At 41.1% G+C, this 14,973-nt stretch overlaps 1 protein-coding gene across 1 annotated transcript; it reads left to right on the top strand.

Moving 5' to 3' along the window:
• The first annotated feature begins 10,544 nt into the window (after window positions 1–10,544).
• Window positions 10,545–12,276, top strand: fibina (fin bud initiation factor a). The gene has a single exon (XM_038706316.1). It carries the CDS (start codon window positions 10,560–10,562, stop codon window positions 11,256–11,258), a length of 699 nt encoding a protein of 232 aa, XP_038562244.1. The 5' UTR covers window positions 10,545–10,559; the 3' UTR covers window positions 11,259–12,276.
• Window positions 12,277–14,973: the final 2,697 nt, after the last annotated feature.

Here is a 14,973-nt window from a genome sequence, read left to right as displayed (position 1 = left end):
CCCTTGCCCAAACTCCCAACCTCTCTGGAAACAGCCTGTTTGCTTATCAACCATGTCTTCTGCCTCCATGGAATCCCTCTGGACATAGTCTCAGAATGGGGACCCCAGTTCACCTCCCAGGTCTGGAAAGCTTTCTGCCACGCGTTTGGTGCCACTGCCAGCCTATCCTCCGGCTATCACCCCCAAACCAACGGGCAGACCGAGTGGGCCAACCAGGACCCTGGGGGCAGCATTCAGGTGCGTGGCGTACCGCAGTCCCACCTCCTGGAGTTCCTACATCCCCTGGATTGAGTACGCACACAACTCCCAGGTCAGCGCTGCCACAGGTATGTCCCTGTTCATGTGCGCCTTGGGTCACCAGCCCCCCCGTTCCCGTCCCTGGAGGAGGAGGTGGCAGTCCCCTCTGTACAGGCCCACCTCAGGCTTTGCCGCCGGATCTGGAGTCAGCTGGCGGACCCCCACCGGGCCCCTGCTCCCACCTACTGGCCTGGGCAGCGAATCTGGCTCTCCTCCAGGGTCCTCCGCCTGCAGACCCCTTCCAAGAAACTCACCCCCGGTTCACCGGCCCCGATCCCATTGAGACAGTCATTAACCCCTCCGCTGTACGCCTGACCTTCCCGCCTGACCTGAAAGTCTACCCCGTTTTCCACATCTCCAGGGTCAAGCCTGTCGCCACCAGCACCCTCTCCGTACCAGTGGCAGCGCCTCCCCCACCACAGATGATAGATGGTCACCCCGCCTACACGGTGCGTTGGCTCCTGGACATGCATCGTAGAGGTCGAGGCTACCGCTACCTGGTGGACTGGGCCTGTTATGGCCCAGAGGAGCCCTCCTGGATTCCCTCCAGCCAGATCCTAGACAAGACCCTCCTGACGGATGTAGTGTCCAATATTTGTGCATTTTCATAACAGTTCAAAATAGCACTGTAGCAGCAGAACAGAGGGTCAGTGACCTTCTACGGGGAGAGCAGTGATTGGTGGTTATGTAGGGACTGAACCCTTCTATAGAATTTGACCTCTAACCCCTTGTTTTGTTACCTCAGAATAGTACTGTACCCTTCTATGGGTTTGACCTTTTATTTTGCAGACTCAAACCCTGCTATGGTACCTAACAGATACCTAAACATATCCTATATAAGCTATGTTTGATGTACAGAGAGACAGAGTGGCCATCGGGCTGGGTCACTCTCCAAGCTGCTGCAGAGCTTGTAATTGATGCTGAACTCCTTGATTTAATAAACTTTTATGATCAAGAACAGTGTCAAGCGGGTTTCTTCTCAACACATCATCGCAGCATTATTGTTTGGACACCACATGGACTTTTACAGGGCCCATCCAGATAAGCCTGGGGGCCCCCTGTTGTGGGGGCAGCCCTGCTGACGGTAAGTGTCCTGGTTTTTTCTCATTTCATTTCTCCCACTGTTTTCCTGTACTCTGCCTGCCTCGCTGTGTCTCCTCCCCTGCGTGTGCTCTCCCTCTCTCTCTCCCTCTGCTCCTGAGCTCAGCCAACGGCCCACACCTGCAACTCCTCAGCCACCTCCTCTGCCTGCCACACCTGCCAGCAATCAACCTCATCCCTGCCTGTATATCAACCCCGGTTCTCCACACCATCTCCGCTTGATTGTGTTGCTCCTTACCTGGTGCCACTTCACTACTCAAGCGCTGAGTATTCTGCATCATTTCTGTTTCCCTGTACTCTGTTTTCCCCTGTGTCTAACCCTGTCTGTCTGTCCATCTCCCCTCCAGGTTCACTCACCTCGGTCCTCTGTTCCGTCAGCTGGGCTTGCCACCCTGCCCTCTCCCCTCGGACTTCTTTCACGGCGTCCTCCTCGGTCCCCAGTGCCCCCGGCTCCCCTGTCTCAGTCTCTTCGGTTCCCCGGCGGCGTCCGCCTCTCCCTCTCCTCCACTCCCTCAACCCCTTTTCCCCCTTCAATAAAGCCTGTTCATCCCGAGTGTTGCGTTTGGGTCCACTCTGTCCCCACAACATAACAAGTCACATGCTAAAACGTTTGGGAACTTCAGGTTTAATCTGTGACTATGCATTGTATTTTATAACCTTATTCTACTCTGTGTTTGTATATAAAATATTAATCTGTAAGGTAATTAGTAACAGCAGCTGTTAAATAAATGTAGTGGAATAAAAAGTACAATATTTCCCTCTGAAATGTAGTGGTGTAGAAGTATAAAGTAGCATAAAACGGAAATACTCAAAGTACAAGTACCTTAAACTCTAACTAAAAAATTTTAATAATGATTTAACACAAAAGAAACTAATCAGTATCTACTGAAAAAGAGAGGTAAGCCGCCACATAGAGTATCTGCTTGCTACACAAAGAAAGATGCTTTGGTTCAATACAAAATTTATTCTCCAGTTTAGTTGCTCACAGCTGCAGCGCACCAAAGTTAAACCTTTCAACCCATAAAACAGCGTTATTCAGTTTTCCAGAGCGAACATAATTCCAACCACAGCCTCGTATTTCAGTTATGTTAACCACTCTCCCTCTCACACAGACAGCAGACATTAGTTCTTCATCTCTACAAGCACCTCAAGGCAACTGATGTTAATCATACAGCACAGATTTACAGTGCAGGTTAGGGAGGTAATCAGTGGGACGGCTGAGACTGTGGCTTTAAATCCAACAGCAAACGGGACGTAGCCATGGATGACGATGATGATAGAAGGTGTTCAAACATATATGATAAAATATGTTTTATGAAAATTCTTTCCACTCATATCCTTTGAGTAGCTAATTTTTAGCCGTGGTGGGAACATGGCTCTAGGGCTGGCAATGGTGGGTTTGTTGATTGGTCAACCACGCATGTTGTACAGACATTCATGGTCCCCAGAAGATGAACACCCTCTGATTTGTTGATCCCCTTTTCCTCTAGCACCAACATGATGTTGACCTTTGATGTTCTGAGTGAAATGTCTTGCCAGCTAATGAATGGATTGTCACAGAAGTTTGTAGATATTTACGTTTCCCTCAGATGAATTGTAATCATTTTGGTCAGCTCCTGACTTTCCATATAGCGTCTTTATACTTTGGTTAAAGACCAAGTATCGGCAAACTAACAACATTCCTATTAGCCTTAGCTGTACTGTATGTTTAGTGCTAATTAGGCTATACCTGCTTAGCATAAGCATGTTATCATGCTGACATTTGCATTTAGCTCTAAGTATCACTTTGTCTAAGGAAAACCTCACAGAGCTGCTAGCATGGCTGAAGACTAGTCAAGTCTTGTTAAGTACTTACACTTTCAAAAATGCATCCCTGTTCATAGGCTGTCAGTGTACCTTATCAATCAATTCATTGGATTCAAGTCTGGCTCCTCTTGTTAAGTGCTGAGGTCTTTCCAAGATGAGTTTTAAACGTCTGAAGTAACAGCACATCTGGAAAGCCTTGTTTCAAATATAGAGTAGGAAAACACAAAAATCGGTTTGGAGTTTTGTTTATATACCAATATTTACACTATTATTTGCACTGTAAAGTTCTGACAAAACTGTTGATTTCAATATCATCGCTTGCCAGATAAAGACATTTTTGAGAATGCAACTGGGCCATTTCAAGCAATCTTTCTTAAAAATTCAGATCTGTTTTTTATATAATGCATTTTGCACAGTGGCCAGATTCAGATATGAAGCGTAACGGCAGTGACCCAAGTAAAGCCTCCTACACTGAGAAGCAGCTGCCTTGAATAACTTTGCAGAGCTGGAAGGATGAAAGAACTGACACCTGTACAGAGGAATGATGCAAAAACCTGCCATCAAACCTCCCGTTGCACCAGAAAATTACTGAGCAGAGTCAATTTGATTCACTCTACACAAAAAAGACATGAGTTACTTTCAAAACTATAATTATCATCAACATCACTGCTATTGATATTAGTTTTAGTAGTAAGTCATTTTATTCTACAGTGTCTCCAATGAGTGAAGGCTGCTCCAGAGTAAACACCTGCAAGTCGATCCACCATCTTGTCCTCACATGTAAAAGGCGACACATTGCTGCTATTTGCTTGGCCACCTCAACACACGTGTCTTGCTGTTTTATGTTTGTGCTCTGCAGTGCTGATTAATCTGTAAATAGCATTAAGCAGGTTTTGTGTTATCACAAATGTTTGTCTGTCCAGCTGCTAGCAGTGCCGGAGAAAAGTACACGCCACAAAGTCCCGATAGGCCACTGCTGTAAGGACACTGATGCTAACAGCCACAGTGCTGACTGTGGTTATGAACCGTTAAGAGGTCTGCTTGATTATCAACATCCTCAGTGTAAATGACAAATTGCGTAGAGGTACCTGGAAAATTCAAAGACAAGCTAAAGCATGAGCTTGTGGGACCGGGAACTTGAAATCATTAGTTAAACAGCAAGAGTACTCTTAATGCCATGAAAAACAGACGTGTTCAGGGACTCTAAAAGTTTGCACATTTTGCACAGGAAGAATGTATCTTTAGATCAGTCTGATGAGCAGAGTGAGGAGGTTGTGGGACAAAATCCTGGGAATTGATCCTCTTCAACTATTAACAAATAAAAAATGTTATATTTATTGTCAGTGGAAGACCAGAGTCAGGTTGGCGGGAGCTGCATCTCTGGACTATGGGCTGATTGAAAACATACTGTAGATATTGGTCCGCGGGAGAGAATCCAACACGTGTGGTCTCGGAGCAGAGGTTTGTCATCTGCATTAATTCCATTTAATAACACTGGCAGAGGCATGATGAAGAAATCCACTCTCATTCGCACTTTTGAACTAACATTTTGAAACCTTTAGTGGGTTCATTGTTAAAACTCCCACTTTCCAGAAGGTTCGTGACCCCATTTGCTGTAAACAGTGGTGAGTGTGTGGGCTTATGAAAGTGTCACGATTCAGCTGTGGTTTATTTGTGTGGGAAGAGAGAGAAAAATACTATGACAGTGATAATAATACTGTAGTAGGTGAAAGATAGCACAAAATGATATGTCTTGAGGCTGTGTGGAATCACAGTCTGTTGAGGTTTCTGACAGTGGAGAAAGGACTTCCTCTGCGTCAATGGATTTCAGTGTGATTGTTGAACTCTGGCGCAGAACAGAAGGCTTAACAAAAGCCTTTTCTCTTTGGAATAAATATCAAAACCTGATGCTTACAGTTGATGCTTTTGATAGATGATGCATTTTTTGGTAATCAATCAGATGCTCTGGAGACATCTTTAAGAGAAGTGATTTGTCTATATTTGGCATGTTATCAGCAAGAATAAAACAATATACTCCTTACAATCAAACAAACATAATGATTACTGTCAAAATATAAATTTTTGGTGTTAGTCGAGATTGAACCCATCCACATCATTGGTGTGTCAGTGGAGCGTATGAGCAGTTTCATATTCCTAGGGATCCACATCTCACAGGACCTCACTTAGACAACTGACTGCTCCAACCTGTTCAAGAAGGCCCACCAGCGCCTCTTTTTTTCTGAGGACTCTGAAGAAAAACCACCTCTCTTCAGACATCCCGGTGAATTTCTACCGCTGCACCATCAAGAGCATCCTAACCAACTGTATTACAATCTGGTACGGGAACTGCTCTGTCTCAGACCGGAAGATGTTGCAGAAGTTGATGAAAACCACCCAGTGTATCACTGGAGCCTCACTTCCTGCTATCAAGTACATCTACATGAAGTGTTCTCAGGAGACCAATAAACATTGGACAACTGTACATTTGTACCGCACATTCTGTATATATTGTAAATCATTCCGTTGCACTACTGTACATATTGTGTAATCCCCACAATAATCACATTTGCACTACTGGACACACTGTATAGTTATTCATACTGTACTGCCATAGTCATAACTTGTTGATAGCCTGTACCTACCTGTATCAATTGACATTCATGTAGACATATATTTGTATTTATATATCATTAATGCATTGCACTTTATATAATAATGTATCATATTCTATTTATTTACTGCTTAAGCACTTCAGGTTAGATGCTATCTGCATTTCATTACATTGTACCAGTGACATGTACAATGACAATAAAGTTGAATCTAATCTAAACTAATCTAATCTAATCTAATCTAATCATGTGACTGTTTAAATGCATATATACATGCATATACATGCACAGATATAGTTGGAGAGATATATCTTAAAGCCTTTTCTAATTCTATTTATGGTATCTAGTAGTTTAGTAGCTTGTAATTTGTAAATTTGTTCATTGTATTTTTTGACCTACCCCATGCTTGTTTTGTGTAACTTGTGCATGTAACTGTAATTTTATTTTATGTAAACAGCTGATACTGCAACACTGCAATTTCCCTTTGGGGATGATTAATGTACCTGTCTATATAATGAACTTTATATTTTACCACTAACTTATTTTTTTACTTGGATTTATTATTGTACATTTCTATTTCTTACTAAACAGATTCCTTTATTTGAAATGGAACTTTTCCCCCACTTCTTCTAGAAATGGTTTCTGTCTTCACCAGATTTGGCACAGAAGACAGAGCATTGAAAATGTGAGTCATGTTGTTTTTTATATTCTATGGTGTTTTCCTGTTTATGGATGCCAAATAGTTTATTTGACAAAACAGACACATGTCTTGAATATATTTTGCAAATGCAGCTAAACTTATGGGCACGTGGATACATCAACGTTATGCAAAATTTGCATTTTCCTTGTACGTGGCACCACAGCAATATAATACATTTAAATTGTCATTGCCCGGTGGTCATGAGTTTGACTCACTTAACATTCTTAAAGATTTTTCCTTATATAGATTCTTAATATTTGCTAACAGGATTTACAAGGTTGTTTAGTTAGTAATTATACAATACAAAGAAACTAAAGTTTGTAGTCTCTTAATGCTACACACAGAGAACTTAACTGATCATTAAATGTGTATTAAAATATGGTAACATTTAAATAAATAAAATAAAACAATAGGCTGTATTCAGTTATTCATATACAAAAGATTACATCAAGCATTCAGCCAAGCATGTCTGTCTGAAGCAGTTCTGGATTCAAATGCTGACTAAAAATATCAAAACATAGCAAATAATTACAATTAAAAACAGAATGAGAGGCTTGTGCAAGGCTTTCTGTTCTCAGGGTGCTTTTTAAAAAACAAACTGATAGTCGATTTCTGAGAGGTAGATTTCTAATTTCCTGTAGGATCTTGTTTTAATAAAGGGCCACATAAATAAACCTCGCTTTACTGTTAATAACTGACTAATACTTTGCTGAATTATCACATCTTTTTTTTTTTTATTGTGATTAGCATGAGGTTATTAAGATTCATTGTGAGACTGTGAGTCAGCTGCTGGTCTCTGCAGCCTCCCACACAGCCTCCAGGCCCTCAACCCTCCTGCTCCCTCAGATCAGCACTGAAAAGAAAGTCATTACCACCATCTGAAAGGCATCTGTCCAAACTGTGGCTTTCAGGTCTCTGCATCCACACAGACACACACACACACACACACACACACAACATTATACAGTAGAGGATCAACAAGCACACCCCTCCCAACTCCACAAAATTATTGTTGTTGTTACATCTGTTACATCTGCTTTCAGGCATCTTTGCCCTGCAGTACCCCATTTGCTTTGGCACGCTGGTCAGTTTACTCTATCACTGTTTATGTTGAGAGACACTGTATTTATTCAGGTGCGTCACTTATGAAGAAACAGAGAAAGCCTGCAAGCTGGGAAGCCTCAAGCTGTATTTGCTTGTATCCTTCATTCAACAGTGTGTTCAGCAGTACAACGGTGATTTTCAGACAAACAACTCTTTTTTTATGAAAGCTCCACTCTGAAAAAAAACTGAAGTAAAATACAAAACATGTGCATTTACAAGGATTCCCACACTCTAAAGTACAATTGGAAAAATATTTCCTCACTGAAATGTTATGACTGCACTATTGTGGTGCAGCAGGGACACAACTTCTACAGCTCATCTACTACTGTTGGGTGTTGACCTTTTTATATACAGTCTATGGTGTTGGCTCAGTCTTTAAAAATAAATGCAATAGAAGGTGCAAACTGTGTCTATGTCAAATATAAAGTCTAAAATATTCAGAAGAGAAGCTTCAGTTCTGGTAATTAAAAAAAAAAAAGCTGCAATAATCCATATTTCATATTTACAATAGATCAAATACTGTGTGTAATGTGAAAAGGATTGTTTATAGTGACAAACCCACAGATAATTATTATCTGACTCTGCGGATCGCCAGAGCTCTGCAGAGCATTTTAACATCTCCCAGCTCGCTGTTGTGGTTCAGTCTTGCTGCTCTCATCAGCATCATTTCCAGCAGCAGCTGGTTTCAGTGAGAAAGCTATTAAAGCCCACAGGTATTATTTCCCTCAGGAGTTGGTGGAGAGCAGAAACAGACCTTAAAGGAGAGTGAATAATGGATTTACTTTCTCCAGGTGGTCCAATACATGTCTTCAAATGAATGGTAATGTTGCTCCACATCTGCAAGATCTGTAATTAAGCAACTGTTTGTACAGGCTTTCCATAGAACCTTTATGTGTCAGTGTTTTGTTTACAGCTGCTATCGCTGCCCAGAAGTGGCAAAAAAAAAAAAAATATTGCTTTAAATATAACCCAGAGTGTACAAAGGACTTGGATGGTATTCACGTAGCCAAATTACAATCAGTAATTGATTTCTTAAAATATTTACTCAAAATCAAAAGGAGCTAAACCTGGATGGAAGTTGTCATATCTGTCATAAGCCGTTTTCATGGCAGACATTTTTGACACAGTGTAATTAATTAATAATATTACATTTTCATTTATATATTGCCCATTCATAAGAGAAGTTATCTCATTGCACTTTTCACATAGAGCAAAGGAAAATGGAATAAATAATAAATGGAATCGAATGTAAACAGTAACACCTGTGCTGTGAAAAGTCAAAATGTCTGGACTCTTGAAAAGGCCCATTTCCTCTTTGTCCAGCAGTTGTCCTTACTGTGTTCCCACCTTTCCACATCATCTGATCTCACCTGAACTCCTGCTCCCAATTCCCTCATCTGCTCACAGTATATGGCAATATCCGCCTTTAGTCCTTGTTTCCTGACAGATTGTCTGTTGTGCCTCCTAGTCATTGTGTTCCAACTTTGTTGTCTTATATCTGCCTTCCTGTTTTTCAAGTCTTTGATCCCAGCAAGATTTTTGGACTTTAAACTTCCTGCACAATCTATTGGTTTGGTTTGTTGCTGACTGCCCCCTTTTTGCCTCCTATCCTGCTTATTGACAAAGTAAAACCTGCTTTTATCCTACTGCTGCTGTTTGTGGAGTCTGTGTGTGGCTCTCAATCCAGAATTGTTAAAGGGAAGAAACAGCATCTCCAATACGTGGAACACATACGGTATGATCACACACTATATTTTCATATACCATTCTCAAAACGTGTGTTTCTTTATACCATCTATTCCATGTTCCCCCCGCTGCTCCAAATACAATATGAATATGAATGATCAAATAGAAGAAAACTGGCAATTTCCAGCCCCATGTTTACAGCTTGCCATATGTTTCCAGTTTATATGAGTTTTGCAGACATGCTTAGAGCCATATCTGAGACCACCCTGTGATGATGTAATTACCCAAGACAGGATGTGTCGCCCAGGGGACTCTCCCTCTGAGTGGTAATGTAATCACCTGACTGAAGTCATCAGAGTGAACTCTTACTATACTCTCACTAATCCAACAGAAAAGCATCAACTAAGAGCTGCATTCTGTTACAATTCACCTAACTTATTGTTAAGATACACATTAGGAAATCCAGTCCTTCTTTTTCTGTGTACAACAAAGCAACAACATTTGTTGTTTTATTGATCGGATATTTTGTTTTGGACTTGACTGCTGTGTGTAATAGACTGGATTGTATTACTGGTAATAATTATTGCTCCTATGTATTGAAAGAAAGTTGTGTTCTTTAAAAAAAAAAATGACAACATTTTTAAAAACTTTAAAGGAAATGTTTAAATGCTATGTCAGAATTTGTTGACCTTGAAAAACTTGCATCTTGAATGCAATTTGTTTAAGCTCAGGCTATAGGCTAGTGTTGTGTTATAGTACAAGATATAAATCTGTCTTGTTTGTGTTTAATGGCTGACATATAGATTTAGCTTTTAAAGAAGCTCAGCTCAGGGAAGTTTTCTGGTAATAGAAACTGAAGTAAAAATAGAAAATGCCAGTTTATTGTATGCACAAAAGAGAACAAATGATAACAAACTAAAATTATAACAACTACAATAAGTTAATCCTGATTCTAATGCTGTGAAACACACAATGAAATTATTGTAATTGATTGATTGAAATTTTGCACTTCCAGAGCCAAACTTTTGAATGATGTATGATACATTCAAACAAATGTATGATCTGATTCACACTTAAAGCCTAGTCTACTACTCTGCTCAAATATAAATAATTTGGTGAAACTATATTGTGAACAGCCTCGTGACGTGCTGCACTGACACTAGTTGGAGTAACCAGGGGCCACCAGGGGCCCTCCTGTCTTTAACAGGCAGTCTGTGCCTTTTAGGTGAGGGGGAGACTGTGTAACATGAGTCGGGATGAAAACTGTGCGTTGGATCCGGCTGCCAGTGCAGATGCTGTTCGCCAAAGAGAGCGAGAGGAGGTGCATGATGGATCCCGTCCCACTGTTGCTCATCGTGGTCACATCTTTGCCATTTTGCCCGGCAGTCTTCACCGGGCCCCTCCAGCCGGAGATCTCCAATGGTACTTTCCATCACTTCTTTGTTCCAGACGGGGATTACGAAGAGACTGAAGACCCGGAGGACTGCCAGATGTTGTTTAAATTCTCAGATGTGTATCCATGCGGGGCCTCTGAAGAGAGGGACTCCGTGGTGCGGGACGACTTCATCATCACCAAGCTGCAGGCGGAGGACGCGGCGCGGCTGCTGGAGGGCATCGGCCGGACCGTGACGCACGACCTGGACGGGGAGGACAGCTACGGCAAGTTCCTCCAGCGGGAGATCTCCCAGATCGGAGAGGCTTTTTCAAACGTGGACAAGTCTCTGCTGGAGCTGGAGGTGAAGTTTAAACAAAGTCAAGAGACTGAGCTGAGAGAGGAGCAACAGCTGAACGGCTATGTTATGAAGCAAGTGAGTGACATCAGGGACGCTCTGAGGGGAACTACGGACATCTCGGTGGGACTTAAAGATAAACAAGAGCTGCTGTCTCTCATCATCCGCAGTCATGGCACCAGACTGAGCCGCCTGAAGACAGAGTATCTTCGTGTTGGCTCATAGTGGGATTATTGCAGTTTATAGTGTGTGTGTGTGTGTGTGTGTGTGTGTGTGTGAGTGAGAGAGAGAGAGAGAGAGAGAGACAGAGAGAGAGAGAGACAGAGAGTGAGAGGGGACCCTCCAGATCAACAAAGAACTGGAAAGTTCATTGTGGCTTATGAATATCCTTCTTTGGCATCTTGAATATGTCTGACCTTTGGTTATCCCTGCTCCTTGGAAATGTGCCATTAAGGGGAGCTCTAACATCAACACATTCCTCTGAGTCAGGAGGGAAAATGGAAATGTAAACATAAATTAGGTCTGCATGCCATGTGTCACCTCTGAGGAAGAGATTTATTCAGAGGAGAGTATGAAAATAAAAGCCCTTAAGTAGATTTGTCAGCCTAATTTCTAAAATAGCTGCATTTTTGTATTTATGGTATAATTACATTGTTTAAACAATTTTAGGTTATTAATGAACAAATAAATGCTTAATATTCATCACATATCTTAATTCCCCCTATAAGAGATGCCATATGTTTCAATGTCTTTAACAATAAAATCCATAATTTTCTTTTTTAATGTCATAAGTTTTCTTCCCTTACTAATTTGTCATGAGACATACAATGCCATACTATAAAAACATCCATCCTTTGAAGCTTGAGGTTTACATAAACAGTGAAAACCTCTGAAATCTGAACTTTTGATTTTCGGCAGCGGAAAGTGACCCTCCTTCCCTGTCATGTATTTACGTCACCACATTTGTTTTTGGCACTACATGTGGCAGATTTGCCTGACCCATCCAGTGGCCCTGGTTAATTGGCGTCTGATGTCTTTCACCGCCTCCCACTTCCATCTGGAAGTCATCTACTCAAGTATGAAATATGTTTGTCCAAGCCACTGTTGTCACTATCTACTTTTTGTGATCTATAACATTTGTGGTTAATATGAAATGTTTTGTGTTGAAATTCTGTGTTGTTCTGGATGATGTCATTTTAAAACAAATATACTTAAAAACGCTTGTTCAGATCTCTGAAAGAAATACATTTTTGCTCTTCTTCCGACACAGTGTTTATGTGAGGAAAATTGTTATGAATTCCTGAAGGCATAAACTCTACCCCACAGGGTCACACTCGCAAACAAATCTACTGTCAGGATGATTTTATTTGCAATTCCTTGAATTCAATCTTCTGAATGCCTTTGTTAGCAATATTTAACGACCATTAAAACGCTCTTGTTCCAGCCAACGTCTGCAACAACCACAAAGTAACTGCCATAAGCGTGCCCACTTTTTACAGAGATAATATCTCTGCAGATGTGAAGGAGCCAGATGGGCTGCTATGGGCGCAACTGGGTGTGATTTCCTCTGTCTGGTTTTCCTCACAGTCCAGCTTCCCCAGTGGGACCCCTTTTTAAAAACAGCTCTCTGTGGCTCAGCACAGTCCCAGCCTACCCCGTCAAAAACCCAGAGCTGAAGGAGCTCCATGTGTAGAGAAACCCTATATGTCTGTATGGCTCTTAATTTCTAGGGGCACTGCACAGGGCGCCCAAGATTTGATTAAAAGATGTGGTTAAATTTCCACTGTGTAAGGAAAGGTAAAGTGGTTCACAAAAGCTCACATAAGCAAAGCCCCCATCTTACTTAATTTGTCTTTTTTGGCTCAAATCGTTAATTCCACCTATAGAAAAATATTATTTCTGTGGACTGGTTTCAGGTCCCTGATGCTTAGAAGAAGGCAAGTCAGAGTGTCGAGCAGACTCTTAGAAGAAGGTATTCTCCTCACTGACATACAAACAAAGAAAGGTCAGGAATGCAGACCAGAGTTGACCTGAGAACAAACTGAACTCTCTCTATTCAAAGTGCAAAGCCCCCAAACCACATGCCTCTGAGGCGTTATTATTAGAAACATAAGACTTATCTGAATACAGTACAACTGATACTAGTCCTACTATTATTATCACTGCAGTGAATACTCCTGTATATTGCAACCACTACTAGCTAATAGCATTACCATCCTTCAGCTACATCTGCCATGTTTTTGCTCACACTTTATGGAGAATAGAAAGATATGACAAAATAATTTTAACATACTGACTAGCTTTTTCAGGAGAGGTTTTTAACCACATCTCATGGTCCTCAACAGTGGGTCAACACATGGCATAGCTTTCAAATGCGTCTCAGTGGACCAATGACAACTGAGAAAACTCCCATTGATCAAAAGTCCGTTCTCCAATGAAGACCATGAGATGTGGTTGTAAGCTAGCAAGTGGACCTTGAGTTAAGATTATTTTGTGGCCAAGGCCAAGAATTTACTTTCATGTTCAAGTGTAGTTTGAATTGACATCTTTAACAAATGTTACTTATGTAACAAAACAAGATACCCGCTACAGTCTAATATTTACTCAGACAGTGGTAGTACTCAGATCTTTAACTTAAAAAGGAGCAGCACAGTGTAGAAAACTCTATTACAAGTAAAAACCCTGCATTCAAAATATTACTTAGGTAAAAGTACAAAAGTATAGCATCAAAATATACTCTAAGTACCAAAAGTAATAGTACTCATAATGCATAATGGCCCATTCATTCATTTATTTAGCTGACGCTTTTATCAAAAGTAACTTACAATTACTATACATGTCAGAGGTCGCAGGCCTCTGGAGCAACTAGGACTTAACTGGCTTGCTCAGGACACATTCGCTATGTAAAGATTTAGTGGAGTAATGACATCCTGAGCAAAGAAAGCCGTCACGCTCCCTTTGAGTGTGTTGTCATCCGAGCTTCTCTGTTCTTTGTTTTAGCCGGTCTGGCACCATGTGCATGTGAGTACATGTGAGTCCCTCGCTGTGAAGCTGTTGGCTTTGAGGAGAGTGATAAATGGCTTTCTTTTCTCATCTAACGCGGTGAATAAAGGATTTATTTTGACCAAACCAAAGTTGGTGATCGTTGGAACAGTGGAAAGACTAACAGACTGTTTTGGCGAGTTTTATTTTTGTTTCTGTCCAGTTTGACACAATGAAGTGTGTTTAACGATGACTACGTGGTGAAATAACAGTTGGGGTTTTTTTGTCTGATGATGAGCAAGAGCGATATATAGGCTGTTTCTGGTTAATCATAAAGGGTCTCACTGTTTAACAAAAATGTATATCTCTATGGGGATCTTTCCCATAATGTTGTCATGTTGCACTTTTAGTGGACATACACTACTTGGACATGTCCCAAAGGATAACACTGCAGTCATTGCAACCCATTTTGTAGCTGCCGGCGGAGGAGTAGAGACAAAATTCTGTAAATTAAGGGTTTAGTTTATTTAGATTACATCAAAGTTGGTGATATTTAGACAAATAGAAAGAAAAACAAAGACAGGTTGGTTTATGTCTAGTTCTGCAATCTGCAAAGTAAAAATGGAGTCTGATCATCCCATTTGTTTTGTCTGAGATGCTGGTGCTCTGGTGCAACATTTAATGGCAATGAAAGTAGAAAAATAAAGTAGCATACAAATTGCTCATGTGAACTTTTTAGTGCACTATTAGGACTATCTGACAGCTGTGTTTCTACTGGCTTTGCAGAGTGAGTTTTTACATGCAAAAGATTGATTGAGCTTCTTAAATTGAATGCATTGCAAGACTTGAAACTAGCCAGGCCGTCTACTATATTAACTGACTCTTTAATGTGGGCACGTATAGGACATGTAGGACGTTCTCCTCATTAAACACATATGCAGCTTGTGTCATTGTAATG

The sequence above is a fragment of the Micropterus salmoides genome, unplaced genomic scaffold (genome assembly GCF_014851395.1).
Source record: "Micropterus salmoides isolate LMB-PRFRI ecotype aquatic unplaced genomic scaffold, ASM1485139v1 Ms_hic_scaffold_8, whole genome shotgun sequence".
Classification (NCBI taxonomy): Eukaryota; Metazoa; Chordata; class Actinopteri; order Centrarchiformes; family Centrarchidae; genus Micropterus; species Micropterus salmoides.
Note: the sequence above shows the minus strand (reverse complement) of the source record. Positions and strands in the feature narration are given on the sequence as shown.